The sequence below is a fragment of the Phalacrocorax carbo genome, chromosome Z (assembly GCF_963921805.1).
Source record: "Phalacrocorax carbo chromosome Z, bPhaCar2.1, whole genome shotgun sequence".
Taxonomy (NCBI): domain Eukaryota; kingdom Metazoa; phylum Chordata; class Aves; order Suliformes; family Phalacrocoracidae; genus Phalacrocorax; species Phalacrocorax carbo.
In genome coordinates, this window is record NC_087548.1 from 74,608,892 (window position 1) to 74,629,657 (window position 20,766).

General features: G+C 44.9%; 1 protein-coding gene across 3 annotated transcripts; it reads right to left on the bottom strand.

The window, feature by feature from the left end:
- Positions 1 to 2,169: 2,169 nt before the first annotated feature.
- HSDL2 (hydroxysteroid dehydrogenase like 2) lies at positions 2,170 to 20,197 on the bottom strand. 3 transcript variants are annotated; one of them, XM_064439440.1, is made up of 11 exons: positions 19,971 to 20,197; positions 14,864 to 15,027; positions 14,334 to 14,432; positions 14,095 to 14,209; positions 11,784 to 11,887; positions 10,744 to 10,842; positions 5,671 to 5,865; positions 5,081 to 5,152; positions 3,546 to 3,743; positions 2,918 to 3,046; positions 2,170 to 2,465 (listed from the first exon to the last, which is right to left on the bottom strand). In XM_064439440.1, the coding sequence occupies exons 1-11, from the start codon at positions 20,180 to 20,182 to the stop codon at positions 2,353 to 2,355; spliced, it is 1,500 nt and encodes a 499-aa protein (XP_064295510.1). In that variant the 5' UTR covers positions 20,183 to 20,197; the 3' UTR covers positions 2,170 to 2,352. The 3 variants fall into 3 exon arrangements, with proteins under 3 accessions (XP_064295510.1, XP_064295509.1, XP_064295511.1); XM_064439439.1 differs by lacking the exon at positions 19,971 to 20,197 and adding an exon at positions 19,457 to 19,606; XM_064439441.1 differs by lacking the exon at positions 19,971 to 20,197 and adding an exon at positions 15,983 to 16,041.
- Between the last annotated feature and the right edge of the window lie 569 nt (positions 20,198 to 20,766).

Sequence of the window (20,766 nt, forward strand, 5' to 3'; positions counted from 1 at the left end):
TGCTGTGTTGCAGGCCAGTGTTGTTCCCGATAGTTACATTAGTAACTAGTTTTTCAAGATAAAAGGCTTTGTATCTGGAAAAAAGTTGTAGTCCAACATCTCAACACCTCGAGGTCCTCAAGGTGGAGACACTCAGATTTGCTCCTACCAGTTGTTTCCCAGCGTACAGTTCTGAGGAAGGCCAGCAGCAAGATCCTTGTTTCATTCCATGCAGGCCCATATCCAGTCTCAGGCTGGCTTCTGTGCCCCGACCCACACCCCCGCTCTCCTCTCAGCTGTGGTTCATACAGCTGCAGCGGCCTCCTCGCCAGCCATACCCACCTGTACCCAGGCTACCTCAGCCCACTGCCTATCCTGCTGGGAGAGCAGCGGCGTATGCATCAGTTCGTAGGCATTAATGTGAAACGTTCTCCCCGTGTTCTTAGCTGTGGGATCTGGTACCACCATCCCCTCAGATCGCACAGCATAGCTTCCCAGAGGTTCTGTCTCCAGCACTCTCCACTCAGTACAGTCTACCTCAAATCCAGGCCAGAACAAGCCACAGCTGCTAGGTGATTTCTCCAGATCTAACACACGAAGCCGTCCTGAGGGATTATTTGCTTTTTTAATTTTTTTTTTTCTGTAGGGGTTTCTGCTTCATAGAGGCAGAGCACACGCATTACTGTACTGCAGCAGCCAGTAGCATACATGCATTATTGCACCATCAGTCAGACATTCATTCTTCTCCAAAGGACTCTGGTTTCCAGTGCTGGATCTTCTTCACCTCCTATTCCATGTGCAGCCTTTGCTTCTGTGTCCCAGTGCACGCCAGTGCTCCTGCAGTCCTTCAGCCAGCTGGACTGTGCAGACTGATGCTGCTCTGGAGACAGCTGGTCAGCAGCCCGGCACAGTGCCGTCACCAAACCAGGCATCAGGATGGGGGTGGGAAGCAGACTCTGCCTGATGGGAGACCAAAATCTTTGGGGAAGGCCCCCTGGGACTGGCAGGGGAAGGCAGTTAGGGCTGCACAGCAGGGATGCGGACATCACAGGGACCCCCATGCTGACAGACATGCTGGTGGATCAGCCAAGGACAGCTCGCTCCCAGGTAGGGATGAGTGTGCTGCCAAGTGCAGCCTAATGTGGGTCCTGGACTGGGAACAGCCACACAACCCAGCAGTGCCACCCCCAGGGCAGCCCTCACCCACCACCACACTGCCCAGCATGGGGTCAGCCACCCCCTGCTCCCTTCACACACCCAGCCCCTTGTGCCTTGTGAGCAAGGACCCATCTTTAGTCCTTTTCGAGATCCCTGAGACTCCAGGGCACAGGGGTGAATTTGACATTTTCTGTCTTATTACCAGAATTCAACTGCGATGGAAGCGGTAAAGATGCAACCTTCACCCCAAAGGTCATAAGCAATTTTAGATCAGTGCATGCTTTAAAAACTTGTAAACTATTGCACTGCTAAGTGAATTAAAAAAATAAATCCTAAGTCTTGCAAGTTTCTCAGCTTGCTTAGCAGAGTAAAACGCTCTAACTTCTGGGCAGTTCTTTTGGGTTGTAAGAGGTTGGTCCATCTGGCTTTGCAGGTGCTGTGACACAAAGTTGCAGGCCATGTGTGCACTTGTTCGCTTACAGAGTGGGGGCATGCATGCTTTTAAAAGTAAGCTTCAGTTTTTACCAGCCAAAGGGAAGGAAGGAGAAGTGGCTGGCTGCAGTGAGGCAGGTTAATCCTCATAATGCTGCATGAAGGTGCTGCGGAAGGCAGCACCTTGCCTGTGGCAGTGAGGGCAGGTGAGCATGTCTGGGTACCTCTGCACAGAATGAAAACTTGCATGTCACTCAATATGTCTGCACAGCCTAACTGTAATACGGAGGTATGAGAACTAGCGTAGGTAAAATAAACTCAGGAAAGCGAAAAAAATAACCCCAAACCATTAATGAGATGTTCATTTCCCAGGGTTAGTTAGGGCTCTGGTTAACAGATCATATTTTTGCACTTCTAAGCCAGCTCAGGAATCTCTCCATGGTACTTTTGGCACAGAAACAGATCTGCAGGGTGACATTTGCTCCCCCACCTTTTTTATAGGACATGTGTGCAAGCAATTATATGGGGAAAAACTCATTTCAGGTGTCCTGCATTAATCCAGAGGAGCAGACAAAAAGAAAACACCAGCAACCTAATACATGTATTCTCAAGAATGAATTAGTTTAATCACAAAAACCTCGTCTTAGAGTTGTTTCTTCTCTAAATAACTCATATGTTATCCATACTTCTTATATTACATTAGAGAAAAAAAAAGGATTACCATTTTAAAACAGCATTGCAGTTATATATGAAAGGCCACTGTTCTGCTAGTAAGGCTTCCCCTCACAGTTTAGAGTTAAGCTGTGTCAGCATCTTCTCCAGCTTTATTGCGAGTGCCATGTTACCTTTAATCCTTAATTTTCCTGACATGAAGGCTAGGGTTGGCTTTAGTTTACCTAAAAAGAAGAAACAGAAACATCAGAAAATGAAAAGGAACTGGAGACAACCTGTCCACGGGAAAATGTAATGGCACTACAGTGAGGCTGAGCAGCCATATTGCTGCCACGTTGTGCTGTAAAAGCAGTGCACATTTAGGAAACACAGATTCGAGCTGTGCACAATAAAGTCCAACAGGATGACTGGATTCTGTCTGAAGCTACGCTCGCTGCTAAAACTTCATACCTAGTGAAGAAAAGCACTATAAGCTTTTGTGCTCTTCCTGTTCACAGAACAGAGGAGTTCAGAAGGATCCCGGCACTTCCGTCCTACGCTTCCACTCGAGCCACCAAGAGCCGAAAGCCCCTCCACCGCAGGATCACAACGCGAGGGGGCTGTCTGTTCACCCATCAGCAGGAGGTTTTCTGGGCACCAGACCCGCCTGCGCCCTGGCAGACCCCCTGCCGCTCACCTGTGAACATTTTCACAAAGTCGGCACTCGACATGCTCATGACCACATCAGCTGTCACAGGAGGCCTTCCGAACCCAGCGCTGCCACCCTGGGTTTTCAGGTCAATGTACCAGGTGCCTCCTTCATCGCCTGAACAGACAGGGGAAAGAGGTGACATGGCAGCAAAGAGCGTGGTGCCCTCCTCCTCCTCCTCCCTGGCCACCACCGCGGCCGTGGCCAGCTGCAGCAGTTCCACGGTACTGCAGAGGCTGCCGCTGCCCTGCACGGAGTTACCGCTCGCCCCACGCTCTGCGCGCAGCAAAGCCGGCCTTGGGCAGATCCCCCGCAGGCTGTGCGTCGGGGGCATGGGCAGAAGAGCCCAGAGGCCGCACTCTGCTGACAGAGCTAGTGGCAGCTGGCGCTTTTGCCAGGAGCCTGCGAGCACCCCTGCCCATCATCGCGCTGACCCTGCGCCGCAAGCCCCGTGCTGTGACAAAGCCTACCCACACGGGCCGGGAGGGGCGGTGGCGGCAGCTGCCCGGCGTGCTGAGCTTGGCCCTGAGAAGGAGCAGGTGTTTCTGCCTGAAATCACTGAGTGCCTTTTGCCAGGAGCGCGAGCACATGGAGGTGTTACAAGTCATGGTCTTACCGGACAACTCAAACTGGAAGACACCCTGCGTAGTTCTCACATACTCTTCACTGATTGCCCCCTGAATAACTCTGAATGTTTCTGCAACAGGGCTCAAGGGCTTGGCGGGAGCAGATTCTGCGTTAGCCTTTGCTCCACCTGGTCCTTCATGCTGGGAGGCGCTTAATTTCTTCTCTTCTTTGGCCGCTTGGGAGGCACCTGCAAGAAAGAGACTATTCTTCTCTTCCAAACACAACACAGTCTAAAAACTGCATGTACAGACATACATAGAGGACTCGGTTTGAAAAGAGCTAAGCTGCACAGTAGGGATAATGAGTATTTTCCACCTCAGTATCAATACTGACTGGGGATGCTTTTAGTACCTGGGAATCCGGACAGGTGTAGAGCGCTAAAGGGAAATCTGCAATTTATTTCACTCCTTATTACGTCAAAAGAAAACTGAAGATAAAACCACAGCAAAATTCTGACTGTTCACAGTTCATGTCAAAGGCTTACACAGCACGTTGTTTTCTAACACAATCCATATACTCCTGACCTCGCTCACAAGAACCAAATCCATGTCTTTAATAAACACCACTTCCACCTCAAAGTACGCCTGCCTTGCCCATCTTGCTAAGAACATGGATGCTTTCGCTAATTCCTCTGCAAAGGCCTCTAAGCTGTAAATCAATCCACTGCTTTCATCAGCATTTTACTGTACCGCAGGGAATGTGTACATTTAACAGTAAGGGACAGCACTGGCAGTTTCCAAGGCTGATCAAGTTGAACCGCCTCTGAAAACGTTATCAGAAGCCTCTCAAGGATCAAAAAATAGCTCAGACTGTTCTGTGAGTCCCGACTAAATAACCTGTGTTGTGAGGCCTGGGGAACTCACACCACCCGCCCCGGCAGAGCAGTCCTACGCAATGGCTCAAGCAGGATTTTCAAGGGAAAGGGCCTGTTCAAACTTTGCCTCCCCTGCACGTCTCTCTTCCCTGTTTTGGCACTCACTCCCGTGAAACCTTTTCAGCATCTTAGTTGCCCTCCAACTTGACACGCTACAATTCTGAAAAAGCAAAACCAATCCTTCTCTGAAAATAAATTTCTGCATTTCATCTAAGAGATTTAAATTGTGTAAATATTGCAAGTTTCATCTAAGAAGCAATGGAGCCTCTATGTCATGTTCTTTTGTATACATTTAGCAAGGCCAATGGGACACTCCTGCAAAATGTGCTGTTTGCCATTTAATTTCTTTTTCCAGCAATATTTACCTGTGACCTTCATACCAGCACAACTCAGATGGTTAAAAACATTCTTCAGAATAAGCCACAGATTTTATACCATGAAACTCCTGCGGGAGGTAACATTCTTTCCCTTTTTTAAAGTACAGAATCACTTCCATATATCATACCCGCCAAATGAAAAAAGGGGTTTTGCAAAAAAGCTTGAGTGGATTCCAAGCTCTTGGGAGAAATGAAAAAAAAGAAAAAAATAAACTTGAAGTAGAGAGGACATTCATTATTGTCAGAAACTTGTACGAACAGTGCTTTCCCTACCATATCTTTCTTGTTTCATGGCTGCCACATCAATTTCAACATCCAAGAAGAAGTCAGGCATCAGGGGGTGACCTGAAAGGGAGGAAAAATTATAACAGTAAGTCCAAGTAAAGTTGGAAAGCACAAACAGGAATCCACTTTGTTTGAAACTACAGCCAAGTTTGTGAGTAAATAAAGTACAATTTGAAGGAAAGACGTAGCATGAAATAACATGTTTAGAGATGTTTAAACATGTTTAGACATGTTTAAAATCTGACCTAGAAGCCTCTTAAAGTTGCAGTGAAAAGTATTTGAAGAAGAAAAAAAAAAAGCCAATCTCCCTAGCTGGTCAATACTAATATATACATCTACAGTGCAAATACATTTTCTTTTCAAGGAAGTGGGTTTTTTTTTTAATTTAATAGACACTTGGTGATTAGAATCTCAGTGGACTCGTATGTGCTTTCCAGGAAGGCATGTTTTGAAAGCTGAGGCAAAGCAACTTTTTACAGACAACTTAAGAGCCCCTAGAAATAAAACCATATCAATATTCTCCATATGGCCTTCCCTCTTTTTTTGAACTTACTTCTCATCTTAAAGGTCTGTTTTACCTGGTGCAACTGCATAGACATCAAAATCCTTAACTCCTTCTTCTCTCAGCAGAACTTCATCAATAATGAAGTTTCCAGTGAAGCTTTTTGGTTTTGTTAAAATGCAATACGCAGCATCTGCAAGGATGTCCGTTTTCCTGCACTGTTTTTCTATTCCAGATCCTCCCAGCATATCCATAGCGGCTGTATGAATGGCTAGAAAGTTTGGAGGGTAAGAAAGCAAACCTTTAACACTGAAAGCATGAATTTCCCATTTCTCTGGCAAGTACACAAACTTCATTTTCCTTTCACGCAAACAGAAATTCTAGGAAGGCAAAGCTAGGATATGCTATCGACCAACAAATAATTCTCTACAAGCACCAGTAAAACCCAGAAAACTATTAAAGGAAACAAAAGGTGGAATGATGGGCAGGACTTTTTGACATTCACATCCCGCTGTCGCTTTACCAGTGTGGTCCCCCCTGTATTTCTTCCCAGCTATTCAGGACATAAAAAATCTAAAACGACAACTATCTTTCTCAAAGTGAATGTATGATACCTCAGTCATTAAGAGGCATTTTCTTTGCTGATTATCATGCTGAAAACCTTGATGCTTAATTTTAGCCTTGTAATAACTTCCAGGAAATACCAAAGTGTCTCTCCTAAGTTAATGAGAAACAAAATAGCAAAACCTCAAATAACATGTTCAATATTGCCCAGAAAGGCTGTTAGCCTGAAGAATAAAATCCAGATCTCCTAAGCTTCTGGTCGTTTTATTTACCAATTCTACTAACTTTGCACCATTTCATTAGTCTTCTTTATGCTTCCCTCAACAGAGCTACTAATGTGGCGTGTTCCAGTTTAAGTCTGTAATTTGGCCTTCCAGGCTGAGATATCCATTCCATTTTTCTTTCATTCTGTTCCACAGAGGTGGTAGCTTTTGGCATTTGCCATGTGACTGTTTCCCCCCCATACAGTTCTGCTTGATTACTTTTTCCAGTCTGCTGCTCAAGACTCAACACCCCGCCTCCAAGTTTTGGGACAGATTTGCAAATCCTCTCCTATCACCTGGGGCTGGCAGATTGCAGAGGTGAAGGATAACTTGATTTTACATCACTTTTGTCCTCCTTTCAGTGCTTCCATTCCACACAAGTAACAGCATCTTTGATGCAGAAATTATGCCAACATCACTCAAAACGTAAAGAACAGGCACCATGCAGGGCACGTCTACCTGAGCTGGATCTTTCACCTTCCGAAGCTGGAACTGGGAAAAGGACACAGTCTTCAACACTGGCCATGGACATCCTGTCAAAGTGCTTTCTATGGAAGTGCAAGAGTGGGTAGATGTCCTTGCTGACTCTTATTTTACTCTTCTGTGGTGAGGATTAGTCCCCAGGTTTCATTTACCTTTGGCAAACCTCAGGTTCTTTTTTTCAGATCAACTGAACTGCTATAAATACACATCTAAATAAAAAGGGGTGAGTAGATATACTGTACATACACCTACATCTCCCTAGGAGTTTTCTTCAGTTTTAAGGAGAGGAGATAAATTTGCCTTTCTTTGGTCCTTTGAAATGCAATCTGTCCTGCAAGATTTTTTAATTTTTTAAAATAACTACCAACAGTTCAGAGAATATTTCTGTCAAATACTCTGATGAAACTTACCAGGTTCTATTGACCTGGATATATTCCACTATTCTGAGGATTCATTAAGCTGTTCACTTTTCCTGGCCCACGTTTCTGCCACTTCTCTGTTAGTGTTGACTATTATTCTTCTGAGCACAGTAAGCCTATGTGCACAGAGTGAAGCAAAAAGGTTTTAAACAGATACAGCCTCACACCTGGCTGCACATTGTTCCACCTTTTCACATAAAATGTTGCTGGTTTTCCTCTAGTACACACAAGAGTCTTCCAGTTCTGTCCCACTATACCTCTGTTATTCATATGCACTCGTAGGGATGAGATGGCCCCTTGCCCTTTTGGTAGGCTTCCTCTTTCACCTTTAGGTCAATGGAGAGCTCCTGGCATCTTATTACCAGCATACTACCACATGTTCAAAGAGTCGGATTAATCAACAGATACTGGCATCCATACTAGCACAGAGGCTAATCACATTTGTATAAGATTATAGTGGGTTTTTTAATTAAGAACTTTGCAACTCTATTTCAGATACCAAGGACTTCTGTAACTCTCTTTCTGGTGACCACATGACAGTAGTTAACTTTCTCACTTTTGGAAGATTATCCTTTTGAAAGAACATTTTTTATACCGGAGAATTTGCACAATATTATCTTCTTTTATACTTGAGGGCACACCAGTTTTCATGGAGGCATCACTGATTTGCACAGACTTTGAAAGCTCATCTAACGTTTCTAACAGTCTTAAACTGAGTCAGCAAGAATGGATTCAGCAAATACAAAGCACTGCCTACATACCTTTGATTTTATAGAAAGCTTAGTTTCCTTTTAAATTACTTTGCAGCATCTCACAGAGAGAAATCTTAATTTTAAAAACCACATTTATTAGAATATACTATTGTCATTTGTAAACTGAACCTTGCTGAACTTCCAAGCCTTATGTTCTGCAGGTTCCTGAGGGGAATAGATATTAGCTGCACTCTGTAACAAGTGCCAGCCTCTCTGCAGTGTTATCCTCTTATTTTAGCAAGTACAAATATATGTACCAAGGACACAGTGGCATTCTAATGCACAGGAGAAAGACACTACTTGCTTTTGTTTGGGTTTCCCCCCGAGTAAGGAGGTCAGATTTTTTAGAAGTTTAATACCATCACAGACATCCTTCAGCGCCAGACCGTATCTGGGACACTGGTGCCATTACTGACATTTGGAGTGCTACAGCATATGCAAACACTGGAAATAAATCATGTGTTCAACTATGCAACGTAAGACTTAATGTAACCTCTGCCTATAAAGTTAGCCATCCCTCTGAAAAAAACTTCATTCTGAGAGGGTGGCAAATTCTCCTAGGTTCTGTTTTCCCTTGCCATGAAAAACAGGAGGCTGAATTATTCAGATGGACATTGGAAAACACCTACATTGCAAGATAATGAAAAATATAACCAGCTGGTCCCTGCAGGAAGAATTCTTTAGCTTTGAACAGTATGTTGGGACCCATAAAGCCACCAACTCCTTTCCACCACAGCAGTGAATGTTTTCTCCAGCGTATCCAGAATCATAGAGAGAAGAAGGTGTTGAAGAATGAGAAAGCTGTGGAGGGGGCACACGAAGTGTTTATGCAGCATGTAAATATGTGCATTTACAAGACACAGGTAATCTTGTAACACCTTTTGTGTGAGAAAATAAGTCAAATAGTAATGTTGTCTGCAGCTTGATACCACATGTCTCTGTCTAAATGAGATACTCCAGATAGGGACAGTGAAGGAATCAAACTCTCATACGCAATTTACATTATTGAAATCAGATATCAAAAACCACAAAATGGTAGACCTCTGCTAATGGAAACTAAATTACTCAGGATTGTGAGGACATATAAAACCCATCTAGCAGTGGCATTTTAGGCACAAGACAGACAGGATGGGCATGAGGTCTAGGGAGCTAAAGGCTTGAATGGCTCTATTCCAGATGACAAGGATAGATCCTTGGAAATCTCCATTGAAACTTTCCTGAGGTTTCCCAGGAGCACTCAAGTAGCAAGTACGTGGAAACAAACACATGTTTCTTCTAACTCCTTCAGAAATACAAAAATACATCAGAGACCCAAAACCTGAAAGGTGAGATTTCACTCCACTGCCAGGAAGGCAATCCAGACCCTGAAGTCATATGGGCAGTTGCCTTCGGTACACCAAAGATGAAGAGCTTATCTTCAAAATAGACAGTACAGGTTTTGTGATTCATGTAATTATCATGAATGATACAATTATCATTCGAAAAGGCAATCCCTTACCAAAATATTTCTACGGGTAAAACTCGTAGTGTAAGCAGAATTATCAGGCATCCATTTACTGGGGAATATAGGATGCAAGCATCCAGACCAATGAAAGGGAGCAAGTCTGTCAGACATACTAACCCAAGTGTTCAACTAAGTATCACTTAGAGTATTGAAGCAAAGAAACTCAGCTGATTTTGTCTGAAATAATTAATTTTGGTTCATATTCCTCACTTTAAGAGGAAGCAAATCAGAGTTTCCACAGTAGAAGCTAAAAAGGGCCTGCAACTCCTAACAGGAAAATGTTGAAAAGTGTCTGGGTACAAACACTTCTTACACTGGAGGACTAGCCCCAGAGAGGATCTTGGTTCATACTTTTGTTTCCTCTTCCTTCTTCCCTCCCTCCTTCCACTAGTTAAGGGAATAAAAACTGCTGTTGTAATGTTTCATAATATGATGACTGAGCTAATACTATTAAGGGGCAGGATTATCCTCTGTCTTTACTAATTTTGACATCAGTATCATTTCTCCACATAGAGGCTGGCCTCTTGGGCAAACAGCTGTCACTAACCCATAGACAACAAGTTGAAGTTAATACAGTGGGGGAGCAACCAGTTTTTTTCCTTTCATAGAGCTAATTTCCTACGACTTGCGAACAGACAGTTCTGTGAACAACCATTTGCTGGCCCACTGCACCAAAACTTCTAGAAACAGGGTTTTTTTTTAACTATTTCTACATTTACAGAGGTATGTATCTTGTCAGTTCCATCTACACTCTGGCATTTTTAACTAGGAAGGAATTCTAAATAGTACTACACACACAGACGTTTAATACCTACTAATGAAGGCGTGCTAATACTTTCATGATTCTTCCAAACCAAAACTCTGGGTGCAAAAGAGCGCAGACAAGCCAAATGCTACACAGATGCTTCAGCCAACTGAAAAGGTTGAATGGGTTGTGAACTAGCTGAAGATGAGTTTGGATCAAAGTGGCAAAAGTCTAGTGAGAGCTAGGAATGAAAACCAGTCCCCATGCAGGACGAACAAAGAATATACAAAAGAATGGCTCCACCTGCTGAATAAATCCCAGAAGTCTGAAGTATAATCAACACCAAATAAAACAAGCTGCAGAAGACAAAATACAGAAAGTCGTTGTTTTAGTACTATTAAAAAAAAAAAAGAAATTACCTGTTTTAGGCCATAAAGCATTGACAGCAACTTCTCCTCTAAATTCTTCTGCCATTCCCAAGACACACATGGACATCCCATATTTAGAAATGGTATAAGCTAAGACAAGAATAAAAAAGATAAAAATTTACACTCTATCATCATCAGAACTTTAATTATGAAGGAAAGAAAAAACAAATGACTTCTTCATAAGGCAAATTTAAGTTTTTGGGGACAAAACATTATCTTCCTAGAGTCAAAATCTCTCCCTTCTCCCCACTACACACCCCCAGCAGATACAGACCATAGCCTGCCATCTCTTCACTACAAGTAAAATGAGAGCTATCCATGTTTTGACAAAAACAGTGACTGAAGCCTAGCTGTATGGTGGTTTTGTTGTTCTTTTTATACACCCCCAGCACACTGACAAAAGTGCTCAATTTTTCAAGACCTCTAAGGCATACTAGCTGCTAATGACCAAACTAGTCTTCTATAGAAAACAAAAGGGGGGAGGGGGAGGAGGAAATTCTAAATCCTTGTGATCCAGAAGGGAAACTTTTGGAGGAAAGAACTGGGACTTGCTGAAGGAGTTCAACATGACAAGTATCCAAAATGGAAAAGTTTTTTTAAAGTTTTAAAATGAGCAACATTTACTTCAAGACAAAATGGGGTCCCTTTCCCACCTCAAAATTAATTTCCATTTTAAAAGACAACATTGAACTTTATCTCTATTAAATCAAATGTGAACCTGAATTGGTGAGAGAACAGGTTTTGGGTTTCAATCTCTGTTTGGAACAGAACGTATTCTGTAGTCTTAAGAATTCCAATGAAAAAGCACAGACTCCTACCTTGAAAACATTTTTGTAAACATAAAGGATGAAACCTGCACTACATTTTCTCACAAAACAATTTCTTTTCAGTTAGGTACAAAACACTCTGCCAGTCTCTATGTAGTGCTAAAGATATAAGTTCTAGCATTCTGGGCTGGCACTCCTGCACATTTCACCAGGTATTTACGCAGTTCTCAGAAAATAACAACAAAGGCACTGAATGCTACTCACCACAATGATTTTTGAACCACATGGGTTTCAAATTCATAGGTGGGCTGAGGTTCAGGATATGGGGGTTCCTACTCTTCCTTAAGTGCGGAAGGCATGTTTTAGACCTGAAAGATAGATTCAGGCAGGCAAATCAGTCACCTCTTGTTTTATGGAACACCTATAATTACAGGAAAAACCATACTAGCAGACCAGAATTTTCATTTTCATGAAAGTCCAATGCTAAGCTGACACCCTGCCCCTGTATCAATTATATAACTGACATAAACAACAAAAAAACTTTGTCCCAGCTCACTTATGAGCAACAAAACACTATGAGGCAACAAGTGAAATTAACAGTGCAGAGCCTCATTTAGTCATAAATACACTGTCTTCTGCTTTCTTCTTTAAAACCATATTAAAGAAATAATACTGTATAGTGAAAGGCTATTACAAATATTCCAAGCAAAACTGAAAACCTATTCTCTGCTGACTGCAAGGGTCACCGTTTCATTCAGCTTGGAATTTATGCATATCTGTCAATCTTAACTTTTACTTTATAGAAACTTCACTTCTAGCACTAGGGTACACGCTTGCATTTGATCTCTGCTGGAGAATTTTTCATCAAGCACTGCAACTGACTACACTACTGACCTACTACTCACACATTTCAACAGGACCCACGCATTCCATCCGCCACAGAAGGGACACACTCAATTGCAGAATCATTAAAGTAGTAATGTAAATCATTTACCACCTGATTAAATGTCCTGGGGTCTCAACTCTTTTCAGTGGCAGTGTGCAAGGTTCACTAACAGATGTCTCAATTTCTTAATGTGCAGGAAACAAGAATATGTCAACAGGTATACTCCCTAAGATGGGACATCCCCCTACCTCCTCCACACAGACAACAAATCCACACCATTTTTTTAAACTATTACAACTTTCTCAACATTAAGTTGCAAACAGGTCTCTACAAATCATGAGCAGAAGGAACATGCAAAGCAAGGGGAAGAAAAGGCTGAAATGCTTGACCAGGTCTTCCCAGTTAACAGCTATTAAAGCAATGACAAAGATCATTTGTAACTTCCCTTGAGAGGCATTACTTTTTCGTATACTCTTCCATTTGCAGCAACACAGAGCCTGCTTTTTAATCTTTTTAAGGCAGAGTAGCACCCAAAGGAAAGATGACTTTAAGAATTCTCCATTAATTTGGAATAGGTAGGTGTACCATCAAGAAAGTGATTAGTGCTGTTGGATGGTGAGGGGTAAACGGAGCTTGCCCCTGGCAATACAGTGGAACCCATTCAGAGATTTAGCAAGAGATATCAACAGAGCTTTTTCTGGAACACCGAGCTCCAAAACCAATTTTCCTTTCTCGGTGCAGAACTGCTTATGCATATAGCCTTTCAAAAGCAGACATCACAGGTGGATGCACAGAAATCCCACTCTGCAAGCACAGTCTTTCTTTCTTCCACCCTCCTCCTCTCTCCATATCTACATGCTGTGCACGTTGCCTCTCTAGTTCAGAAAGCTGCTATTCATGCCCATTTTTACACTATTCTAATGACAAATCCCTTCACTGATTCTTAGCAAAAGAACGTTAAGGAATATAATAATATCTGACACAACTCTGTCAAAATCAAAGTTTTCATTTTAAAACAGAGTAACTTTAAATGACATCCTGTAAATCTAAAGATGATCCCAACTACTGAATCCATTTCCAAAAAAAATGAGCAAAATAAGGACCACAGGAATTGTAAAATCAAAGCTTGGTATGGTAATTTAAATAAGCGATAGAATTGATAAGCTGAAAGTAGGCAGAGAATATTTTAGATCATTAAGTTACATCTTTAACATTTCTCTTTTAGCTATGGTAAGTTACATAATATCTCTCAAGATGAGAAAGAAGCTTATGAGCATGAACCTGACAAACAATATGTTGCACTTGATGTGTGCAGAGTTAGTCATTTTGCTTGAAATGAAAGAACAAACAGCATTTGGCAAAGCCAAGCTGGACCTCCATTTGAAATAGGCTCGTTTCTGCTTCCTACCTGCATGGAGGCAGTTGTGAACACTTAATGACTACAGTAATAAGGTTCCTGTTTACTCTAACTTGCATTTAATTCTTGCAAATATTAATTTAAAATCAGTTGGCCAATTTTTGTGTTGTAGAATTTTTTTCTTGTGTCTGATCTCCGAGCAATTTCCCATGAGCACATGTAGAATACTTGCTCTCCAACTCTAGGGCGGCAAGACAACTACACAAATTCTCAGAAAAACTGAGATAATATACATTATTACAATTACTTTGCTCCCCTCTCTCAGCACTTACGTAAGGTAGGTTCCTCGTACATTGACATCCATCATAAGATTGACCTTCTTCGTTTCTGTTTCCAAAGTGCCAGTCAAAGAGATGGCGCTTGCATTGTTCACCAAAATATCAATCCCTGGTTTTAAAATAAGCCATTTCACATTAGCATTTAAAGACAAAAAGCATGAGTAAGGCAGGCTGTTCTTTTCTCGCTGTTTGAATAATCTGCCTGTTAACGTCTCCTCCCCACTTTACCATACCTCCAAAAGTCTTCACAGCTTTCTCCACGGCATTAATAATTTGCTGTTCTTCCCTCACATTAACGATGCATGGCAAAGCCTTTCCTCCAGCCGCTTCAACTGCACAATTAAAAAATTAAACATTTAAAAATTTGCTCTTGGAACAAATAGCATAAAACTACTGAGAATCTCTCATTTAATGACACGCTTCAAGAAGGCGCGGAAAATCGCACTCTAAAATTGTGACCATTTCCTTGCTGCTTAAAGAACAAGGAAGCCAAAACCAAATCTTAACACTGAGAATGGGTACGGTACACACATACATCTCAACTAACACAGAATTTTAACACCTATATACATACATTTTCATTACAGTAATATTTTGTTACCTCCCAGCATTCCTGGGAGGCAAAAGAAGCACTAAGCTTATTTTATAAAAGGTGAGTTGTAGCTAAGGGAGTCTAGGCAGTTTTCCACTCAGGTATGACAGTTAAGCTAGAGCACACACCCAGCCCAGTACCTGAAGCCCCCCTTCATTTATTACAACTTACTCTCTGCTGCAGCAGTGTAGATAGTCCCTGGAAGACGAGGATGGGGCTCAGCTGTCTTGGCAGCTATCACGATGTTTGCACCATCCTTGGCAGCTTTCAAAGCAATGGCTTTGCCAATGCCTCGGCTTGCACCCGTGATGAAGAGAGTGCATCCTGCTAATTTCCTAAAGGGGAAGGCGGAAGTGAGGGGTAAAGAAGAGGGAGAACAAAACAAAATCTGTAAATCATTGACTTTTAGCACTCTTTTAAGGGTAAAAGTAACTAGTGCAGTCTTCCAACTAGACAAATGCCTTCATCATTTACTATGAAAGCAGCCCCTAAATACAAAAGAAATGGCTACAGCTACAGGAGATTACAATACCACAGAAGGTAAGACCACTCTCCAAGTTTGCAAACTCTATAAAGCAAGAAGATTACACAGGTGACCCAGTTACATTTCTCCCTTTTTGTAAAATGATTCACCACACTCTTTACAACAAAGCTGCTACATTCTCCAATGATGGAAAATAAGTAAGTTGTAAAAACAAAATGCCAGTTTCTAACGAGACAACACACCTACACAGCTCTCTGTAATTTACGAGTCACATCGCTCTGAACACAAAAAACTGCTGTCTCAACATGGTATACAGCTCAAGTCCAGAACTACAATGCCAATGCAGGGTGCCAAAAACTTGATTTCCAGAAATGGCCATTATTGCTTTTGAAGGTTTTACTCTAAACGTAACAGCTTCCCATTAGCAACAATGGGCAGCCCCCCAAATCCAAGGGGTCCCACCCAAAAATGGGTCCAATCAAAACCTCTGGAGAAACTAACAAGTTTTGGAGTGTCAGAAAGATGTCTGGCTTACACAGTGTCACTGAATCTTTGAAAAGCAAAAGATCAACTCCAGTTTAAAGCATACTCAACAGTAAAACGTCTTAGACCACAGGTTTTCCACATGAAGAAATGTGTATTTCAGTGTTCTGCAAAAAGCTTGTGTTGCTTTCCTTAACTCAGTGGAAAAAACCAAGAGGTCCAAGTTTTCAACCCCAGTTAGAGAATGTATATAAACTAGGAGCTGCAGCAAATTCACTTTTCACTTGCGTCACAAATGTTACACCACCAGCCTCCAAACTTGCATTAGTTTTCCTTTCAGTCTGGGCCAGACTTGACTTGCTACCATTTCTTCAGGTCTGTTTTTTCCCTCCAAACCAAGAGCATGCCTCCATAGAACATTCTCTAGGAGGGCAGATGATTGCTTTCATAAGGCAGGAAACTGCAATGGGGCAGGGAGGAGGGATCTTCCCTAACAGTGGCACAGTCAGGCATCTGCATGGTCCCAGGAAGTCAGTGAAGCCCTGCAGGTGCCATTTCAAACGGCTCTCCTTTGCAAAACTGGGTTCTAGAGAGGTACAGGAAATAAAATCTCAGAAGAGCATAGCGAATCACAAAAAACCTGCTGCTGAGAGCCCAGTCACACGTACAGTGAGGGAAGTCCATCTCTGCAATACGTAGTCAGACTGTAAAACTCAAACACGGCCAGAATCTGGCTTCTACCTTCAGCCAACCGATATGAAGTCAGCAGACCCCACTTTAGTCAGGGAAGAGGTTAAATGGGGTCCAGCGAGAAGCAGCTCTGAAGGAGAAGGAAGCTGAGGAAAGCTGGTGTGTCTTTTAGCCCCTCCGGGACAAGAGTGGTCCATTCAGGAAGACAAGGAGATGTACCAGGACACCAGCATGGCTACAGAGGGAACTCGTGACTCAGCTCCCACATACAAAGGTGCCATACAGGGAGCGGGAGCAAGGACAGGCCGCAAAACAGTTCTTAGAAATATCACCCAGGCATGTGGGGTGGTGTCAGCAAAACCACAAGTTCACCTGCACCTGAGGCTTGTGAAGGATGTCAAAGGCACAGGGCCTTCTGCTGCTACACTGGTAGTACAAGCAGGCCCTTTGCTCAATGGAGTGGGTGAAAGCAAGGCTGCAACGCCATCTCTCACAATATTTTTGCATCCCATTTAAGATACTATGGCCTACATGGGTGCAGAACCTGACAGGTGAAAAACTAGTTGGTTGGTCAGGCTCAGGGGGTGGTGGTTAATAAGTCATACTCTGCCCAGAGGCTTGTAACAAGTGGGGTATGACCTCTACTCCTGGTCCACTCCTGTTTAACATCATTAAACAACCTGAAGGAAGTGACAAAATGCCCTGGGGGTGGATGACAACCGGTTCACAAGTTTGAGGGCAGGGCTGCTCTTCAGATGGGTCCCCAAGGGGCTCAATGAACAGGAGCCTGGTGAAATTCAAAAAGGACAGATGCAGTCCTGCATCTAGTAAGAAAGAGTCCCTGCAACAACACATGCTGGGGACTGAATGGCCAGGAAGCGCTCTCCTGAGAGGGCCTTGGGGGACCTGGCAGCGAGCAAGCGGAGCATGAGCCAGCAACATGCCTGACACCAGAAGCCAGCAGCACCCTGGGCTACAAGAACACCATAACCAGCAGATGGAGGGAAGGGATTATACACCTCTGTCTGGCACTCGTAAGACCACACTGAAATCCTGAGATGAGTTTTGGGTCCCTCAATACAAGTTATGTGTTGATAAATGGAAGCAAGTTCCGTGAAGGAAGACACAGATGGCTGCAGGCTCAGCACTTGTGCGAGAGGGCCAGTTCAGCTTGGAGAACAGTTCTGGGAGATCTAGTAGCCGCCCACCCAATGCCTGTGCAGTGACTGACGAGATGGAGCCCAGCATACATGCTGTGGTGCAGCGGAGGAGGATGAGAGACAACAGGTCCCTTCAAACTGAAAGAAGGAAGGTTCGAACTGGAGAGGTTCAGACCGTCCTCCCCATGATGACAGTCAGGCAGCAGAGCAGGGGACTGAGCTATTTCAGGCCTTGGAGGTTTTTAAGACCCAAATGGACAAAGCCCTGAGCAACCCTGCCTAATCTCCCAACTGACCTCACTTTCAGCAAGAGGCTGGACTGGAGACCTCTCAAGGTCCAAACTGAATTACCTGACCTTCCAATCTGGAGGAGTCCAGCCACAGATACAATTCCTTTCCCCAAATTATTGTTCTTTTCAAAATGTCAGGGAACATATTTTACTCATTCCAGTTACACTCTCTAGTTTTCCCCTCCAACCTTTCCTACACTGGTCATCACCCCCAACTCTTCTTTTTTTCTCTGCATAACTGCATCTCCAGCCTACATAAGCCTCTTTTTTCTCCCCAGGCTTACAACTACCACTGACTACATTCACTCTCTGCAGCTCCCTCCCTTCGATTCCAACTCCACGGCCTCTAATTCTGTCCCTACAGCCCACAGAAACAGTGTTCACCAAAATAAGCAAAGGCCTAGTAATAGGAAAGATTAATTTTCACTTCATCTCCTCTGAAGCATCGAGATGACTTGATACTCTCTCTCATGCTACTTTTTTTTTAAACATTCTTGCTTCTCCCATAATTTTACTCCTAATCATGACTCACTCAAAATATTTCATTTATCGTCTGCAACTTTGTGTCACAGCACCTGCAAAGCCAGATGGACCAACCTCTTACAACCCAAAAGAACTGCCCAGAAGTTAGAGCGTTTTACTCTGCTAAGCAAGCTGAGAAGCTTGCAAGACTTAGGATTTATTTTTTAATTCACTTAGCAGTGCAATAGTTTACAAGTTTTTAAAGCATGCACTGATCTAAAATTGCTTATGACCTGTGGGGTGAAGGTTGCATCTTTACCGCTTCCATCGCAGTTGAATTCTGGTAATAAGACAGAAAATGTCAAATTCACCCCTGTGCCCTGGAGTCTCAGGGATCTCGAAAAGGACTGAAGATGGGCTCCTTGCTCACCAGGCATAATTGCTAATACAGAAACCTGCAGGCCACATCAGAGACTTTCTACAGCTTGCTTACACATATGTTGGGAATTTAATGAATAATCCTGTTTATAACACACAGGAGCAAATAATGCCAACTTATCTCCCTGGCTGTTAGCAGTGCTGGCTCTGAAGAAAGGCAGAAAATGACTCTAAATCAAGATCCTACACTGGAAGAAAATCTGATTGCCGGGTAAGAAGGTGCTGGCTTGGCAGAAGAGAGAAAGGCAGTTTAACGTTTATAGCACCACAGCTGCGCTACCCAATGTAGATGGAAGCCCTCCAGCAAATACCTCCGCCGCAACACGCTCGGCTCAAGGGCATTGCCCAGCGACCCCTCCGAAGGCTCCCCGGGCCGCCGCCAGCCCCACTGCCCCCTCGCTCCACCATTTCCTTCCCGCCTCTCTGACGTGGAGGCACCCCACCACCAGCACCTCTGACGTCACCGCGCGTTGCGCAACCGCAGCCAGCGACCCCCGCGGACGGCGTGACCGGCCCTGCGAGCACCTCCGCGCACAGGCCGGCGGGGCACGTCCGCCCGCGCCGCCGGCGGAGCAGTTGGCTCTCGGGCGGCCGAGCGCTGTGCTGCGCGGCCCCAGGACGGGAGGGCAAAGCAGCCGCCGCAGGGGCATGGGCCCCGGCCGAGCCCGCCCCCGCGCTCTGCCCGTCGGCGGAGGAGGAGCGGGAAGCGGCGGCCCGGTGTGAGGGAGGGGGCCGCGGAGAGGGCTGGGGCGCTTACCCTGTGTTGGGCAGCATGGCGGCACGGCTGGGGCCGCCCCGGGGCGTGGAGGAGGGGCAGGGCCGGGCCGGGCCGCCCCGCGCAGCCGCCGCTGCGGCGAGGGCGGGCGGTGGGAGGCGAAGGGCAGCGGTCGGGGCGGAGTCAGAGCCCTCCACCTCACCTGTCCCCGAGTCCCTCTCTTCTGTCACGGCACCCGCCGGGCCGGCCCTCGCCTCCGAATCCTGCGCCGCCGCATCCCCACGTAACTCTTTCACAGCACCTCCTCCTCCCTGCGCTGCCCGATGGAGGCTCCGGCCTCCCCCTGCCCTCGCCGCGCCGCCCGCCCGCGGCTCGGCCGGCAGATCTGCCCCCGGCTCCCACCTTTGGCCCGTCTCTTCCCCTTGGGCTCTCATGCAGAGGTGCTGCGCGACAGCCTGAGGGGGATGCGGGTTCCAGAGGGAGCTGATGCCCGAAGGGGAAATCACCCGGTGGGTCTGAACCCGCTGGCAGAATTGACATGGGCGGTTTGACTGACCTAAACAGAGACAAACTGAGCCATAAGCAGGTGCGCCCGTCCTTGCGTGTTGACATGAGGACAGACAGTCGTTGTTTTACTGTCCCTGCAGTGCCTGCTGTCGCTGAGCTGCCCATGCCCCCGACGCACAGCCTGCGGGGGGCCTGCCCGAGGCCGGCTCCGCTGCGGGTGGGGCGTGGGGCGAGCGGTAACTCCGTGCAGGGCAGCGGCATGTCGAGTGCCGGCTTCGTGAAAATGTTCACAGGTGAGCGGCAGGGGGTCTGCCAGGGCGCAGGCGGGTCTGGTGCCCAGAAAACCTCCTGCTGATGGGTGAACAGACAGCCCCCTCGCGTTGTGATCCTGCGGTGGAGGGGCTTTCGGCTCTTGGTGGCGCGAGTGGAAGCGTAGGACGGAAGTGCCGGGATCCTTCTGAACTCCTCTGTTCTGTGAACAGGAAGAGCACAAAAGCTTATAGTGCTTTTCTTCACTAGGTATGAAGTTTTAGCAGCGAGCGTAGCTTCAGACAGAATCCAGTCATCCTGTTGGACTTTATTGTGCACAGCTCGAATCTGTGTTTCCTAAATGTGCACTGCTTTTACAGCACAACGTGGGAGGAAAGTAACTGGGTTTATTTCTTCCTCCCTGAGAGACCTGAGTTATATGATGTTACGTCAGTTAAAATCAGTCATACTCTAATAATTTCATTAAGTAACAGCATAACACATGATGCAATTTGGCCATCTTAGAGTTTTTTCTGGCTCCAGAATGTTTGTTACTGGTGAAGTATTTGTTGGACAAGAGGCAATGTCACAATTTT

Coding starts and splice junctions, on each gene's coding strand:
- HSDL2 (XM_064439440.1), bottom strand. CDS start 20,182: ATGCCGCTGCCCTGCACGGAGTTACCGCTCGCCCCACGCCCCACCCGC. Junction 5,153..5,670: donor TGTCTATGCAGTTGCACCAG/GTAAAACAGACC, acceptor CCTCCCTTTCAG/GTCACCCCCTGATGCCTGAC. Junction 3,744..5,080: donor CATGAAACAAGAAAGATATG/GTAGGGAAAGCA, acceptor TCTTTCTTGCAG/GTGCCTCCCAAGCGGCCAAA.